Consider the following 4,621-nt stretch of genomic DNA (forward strand, 5'->3'; position numbering starts at 1 on the left):
AAAATGAGGACCCAGATTGTTGGGGGCAATTAAGCTGACTTTGTAATAATGCCGCTTGGGTGTGTGTGTGAAAGCCCTAACAAGCAGGCATATACATAGAATGAAGGCTACTGCTAAGCTTGTAAGCCGCCCTGAGTCTTCGGAGAAGGGCGGGATATAAATGGAATTTTTAAAATTAAAAAAAAGTGAATCACTGCAGTTATTACGTTAGTAACACAGTCATTAAGCGAATCTGTATTCCCCCCCCCAATTTGACTTTGCTTGTCAGAAGGTCGCAAAAGCAGATCACGTGACCCCAGGACATGGTGACCGTCATGAGTCAGTTGCCAAGGCGGCTGACTTTTGACCCCAGGGAGGCTGCAAAGGTTGTTAAGCGTGAAAAGTGATCCGTCAGTCAGTTTTACAGTGCCCTTGTAACTTTGGTCAGTAAATGGAACTCTTGTTAAGTCGAGGACTTTCTTGTAAAAAAGCCTCCGTGCTTTTCACAAACCCAACCCCCCAAAAAAATAAAATCGAGAGCCGAGACGACGAAGTTACATCTTCATTATGGAGTGTCGTGTGGTTTTTTTGTTTTTCCTTTTCTTTTAATGCAGCTTAATCTCACAGTTGGCAGCATAATATGAGCATAAAGACACGACTGGGAAGGGATTCTGGAGGCAGCATGCAATCCCTGTTGTAAGCAAGAACTAAACAAAACTCATCCAAAACCCCGTTCCTGGGTTGTTCCTGGAGAACAAAACTCCGCCTTGGTTTGGTCAGGACCTGATTCAGGTAAGGCAGATATATCCCCGTTGCACGCAGATGTTTCTTCTTTAAAAAAAAAAACAAAAACCAAACCCATTTTATTCCTTACGTGAAAAAATAAAAAGACTCGTAACTTGAGTTTAAAACTCAGCCAAACAGCGGATTTCTGGTGCAGTTTGAAATCGTTAATAGTTTTTTTTTTCTTTTTTAAAAAAAAAGAATTTTTTTTTAAAAAAAAAGGAACAAAAACCAATGATCTTTTATTTTTAAAAAAGTGGGGGGAAAAGTTGGTCTTCAGAAGGAAGAAGACACTGGATCGTGAATTCCAGCACTCGGGGGGGGGGGTCTTTTTGAGAAAGTTAAGAAAAGTCACTCTCTTTTCCCCCCCTCCGAGAAAATTTGCGCCTTTAGTAGCTGTCCCTACCACTGTTTGTTTTTCTAGTGTGTGTTTTTTCCCCCAATTTTTGGCATGGTCCGCCCTTCTTAGGTTTCCCTACGAAACGAGAACACGTGTGTTTGGTTCCAGAGGGAGGCTGAAAAAGGTGGGGAGGAGGGGAAGGAGAGAGGCGGAGATGAATTAAAGGAAATGGGGGGGGAATCCACGAGAAGAAAGGAGGACTCGAAAACGTTGAAGAACATGCAACTAAAACATGGTATGATTGTACCCTTAGCGGTGAAACGGATTTTTTTTTTCTAAAGGACAGGAAAGGGAAGTGAGCATCTCCCATGATCATTCCCACACGGGCATCTTCGGGTGATTCAGCTGAGAAAGAGACTTGGGAGAAGGGAGCCAGGCTCCCCGCCTACCCACCGGGCCTCTGGAGAGAGGTCCAACGTCCGTACGTTTCTCTAAGCACAGTGGAGAAATTTGGATTCCTGGAAAAAACAAACAACCTGCTTCGCTCGGGGTGTGTGTGAGTGTGTGTGTGGGGGGAGGTTTCTTCACCCAGCCTCACCCCTCAGGTCTGTGCCCAGGGGAGAAGGCAGGGAGGGTGTGTCCAAAGAGAAGCCCCGCCCTCCAGTCGGCTTCACAGGTAAAGCTCGTTGGCTTTGATATGCTCTAGCTGTTCCCGTAATTGGTGGAAGGACGGCCGGTGGACGGGATCCAAAGTCCAGCATTTTTTCATCACCTCGTAGACAATCTGGGGGCAACCATCTGGAGAGTCCATCTTGTACCCCTTTTCCACACGAGGGACCACGTCCTTCAGAGGCTGCAGGGGAGGAGGGGAAAGGGGGGGAAGCAATGCTTTTAAGGACAGCGTCGACCCACACAGGCAAGGTTTAAGCTGACTACTTCATTGTTTTCCGCCTATAATGCAGGAATCTCCCGAGACTAGCAGCTTTTGCATGGGAACTACCAGATAAGCTCGTAGTCAGGGTCAAAAAAACTGCGGGACACCCCCACCCCCACCCCACCCCAGACTTTCACTTACAATTCTCGGATAAGGCACTCGCCCAAAGGAATAGATTTCCCAGAGAAGAATTCCAAAACTCCACACATCGGATTTGGTTGAAAATTTCTGCCAAGGTTAGAAGAAGAGACGCACAAATAGACATTGTCAAAAGACCTGGATCGAGCTGGTCAGATGTTCCACCACCAGAGTTAAGAGGCACTGTTCAGCTTTTAGCCTCCTCTGTAGAGAACCGATTGTCAAATCATAGAATCCTAGGGCTGGAAGGGACCTTGAGGGGGTGGTCTTCTAGTTCAGCCCCCTGCCTAAGGCAGAAGTTCTTATACCATCCTGGATAAATGGTCATCCAATCTCTTCTTGAAGACCTCCAGTGATGGGAGGAAGGCTGTTCCAATTGGTTAATCATTCTCACTGCCAGGAAATTCCTCCTTAGTTCCAGACTGGATCTCCTTCGGAGGCGCCTCCACCCATCGCCTCTTGTCCTACCCTCAAATGCTTCGGAGAATAAGCCCATCCATCTTCCCTGTGACAGCCCCTCAAGTCTTGGAAGACAGCTATCGTGTCTCCCCTAATCCTACTTCCCTTAGCAGTACATCATACGATTTAGACCCCAGATCCCTGATCCCCTTGGCTTGGGCTTAAAGCTTGAGCTTGATCTTTGCTTGGGCTTACAGCCACCAAAGCCACTAGCACTTGGGCCTCCAGCCCCATTCCTCGCCCTATGGGAAAGGACTCTACCTTCGCTACAGGGTGGCCTATATTGGGCTATATGAGATGGTTACATCCAATCTGGGACTCTACGGCAGACATGTCAAACTTGCGACCTCACGTGATGTCACACAACATATTGGGACAGTTTTGCCATTGCCGGCAATGGGGTGGGCACGGCTTCCGGGTGACGCGTCTGGCCCGCGGGCCGGCAGTTTGACACCCCTGCTCTACGGCCTTAAGACACTAAACCTGACCAAGTTGCAGGAGGAAAAGGACTTCAGCTTTAAAGGAAGAACCCAACACCGTGTCCTTGTAGACCTTATCCAGTCCTACCTGGCTCAGCCATGGGTTAGTCACCACCCATTCCCAGGTTCCCCCCTCACCTTTTCTCTAAGTGCTTCTGGTGATGTCCATTTCACTGGGAGCTTGCCGGTGTCTTGGGTGGACGAAGCTTCCTTTGTCAGTCCAAAGTCACTGACTTTGGCAATATTGTCCTCCGAGACCAACACGTTCCTCGCCGCCAAGTCCCGGTGGACAAAATTGTTGGCTTCCAAGTACGCCATGGCTTCGCAGACATCTCTAAGGGGAAAGAGCAAGCGAGGAGTCAGGGTCAAGAAATGGGGGGGGAACGCCGCTGCCACACCACAAGGCCCCTAAGAAACCGCCCCCTTTCAATCATGAGCTTCAACAATCCTTTTTTTCTAGGAACAGCTCACACACACACACCCCACACACACCCAAGCATTGTCTTCATGGAAAGGCAAGGGAAGGATATACTTACAAGGAAAACTTCAGCAAGCATTCGCCCCCCAGCACAGACCTTCCTCGCGAGCGAAGATAATCGACTAAGCTTCCCTGCCAGAAGGATTGAGAGAAAGGATTAAGACTGCAAAGAGTGACAAGACGGCCAGTCTGAAACCCAAAGGAATTAATCTCCTAGAATCTAGAAAGCAATATGGAAAAGTGGTTCCCCCCACATACACACACTCTATTTTTAATAGTATGTTAGCTTTTTCGCTCTTTTGAATTTTTTTTAACTTTGACTTTCCTTTTGAACCTGTAAATGTTAACCATGTTCTTAATTCTGTTTTAAACTGTGCTTTTAGTCATGTGTTCAGAGTGTTTTATTATGTTGTTGTAAACTGCCCAGAGTCAGTTAGGTGGGATGGACGGTGTAGAAACTAAATAGATGATAGGTAGGTAGGTAGGTAGATAGACAGACAGACAGCGATAGATACAGACAGATAGCTTTAGATAGATAGATAGATAGATAGATAGATAGATAGATAGATAGATAGATAGATAGATATAGATAGATATAGATAGATGATAGATAGATAGATAGATAGATAGATAGATAGATAGATAGATAGATAGATAGACAGACAGACAGACAGACAGAGAGACAGACAGACAGACAGACAGACAGACAGATAGATAGATAGAAATACATACATACATGGAAGCATACCCTGAACTCAGTTCAAAGATTTCCTCCAAAATTATCTAAGGCAATCCAAGAAAACCATCTGATTTCAAATCCCATCATATCTGGAATTAAACTCATCCCCTGACTACTGTGCAACCCTATTTATATGGGCAAAATGGGTAAAAAGGAGTGGTTGAACAGGAGTGCAGTAGTGGCACTTCCCAGTAGATGGCACTCTCGGTATAGGAAGCAAGAGTGCACACACACACACACACACACACACACACACACACACACACACAAAGAGATTGCACACCCATCCACA

At 46.4% G+C, this 4,621-nt stretch overlaps 1 protein-coding gene across 1 annotated transcript in view; it reads right to left on the bottom strand.

Moving 5' to 3' along the window:
* Positions 1-347: 347 nt before the first annotated feature.
* The window catches only part of CSK (C-terminal Src kinase), a gene marked incomplete at its 5' end in the record, with an annotated part of 25,999 nt that continues 21,725 nt past the window's right edge, over positions 348-4,621 (bottom strand). Inside the window, 4 exons of the mRNA XM_083371747.1 lie at positions 348-1,955; positions 2,178-2,264; positions 3,251-3,446; positions 3,649-3,803. Coding sequence (XP_083227873.1) covers positions 1,773-1,955; positions 2,178-2,264; positions 3,251-3,446; positions 3,649-3,803 — 621 coding nt within the window. The 3' untranslated portion in view covers positions 348-1,772. The remainder of the gene's footprint in view (positions 1,956-2,177; positions 2,265-3,250; positions 3,447-3,648; positions 3,804-4,621) is intronic.

The sequence above is a fragment of the Vipera ursinii genome, assembly GCF_947247035.1.
Source record: "Vipera ursinii genome assembly, chromosome: 11".
NCBI classification, from domain to species: Eukaryota; Metazoa; Chordata; class Lepidosauria; order Squamata; family Viperidae; genus Vipera; species Vipera ursinii.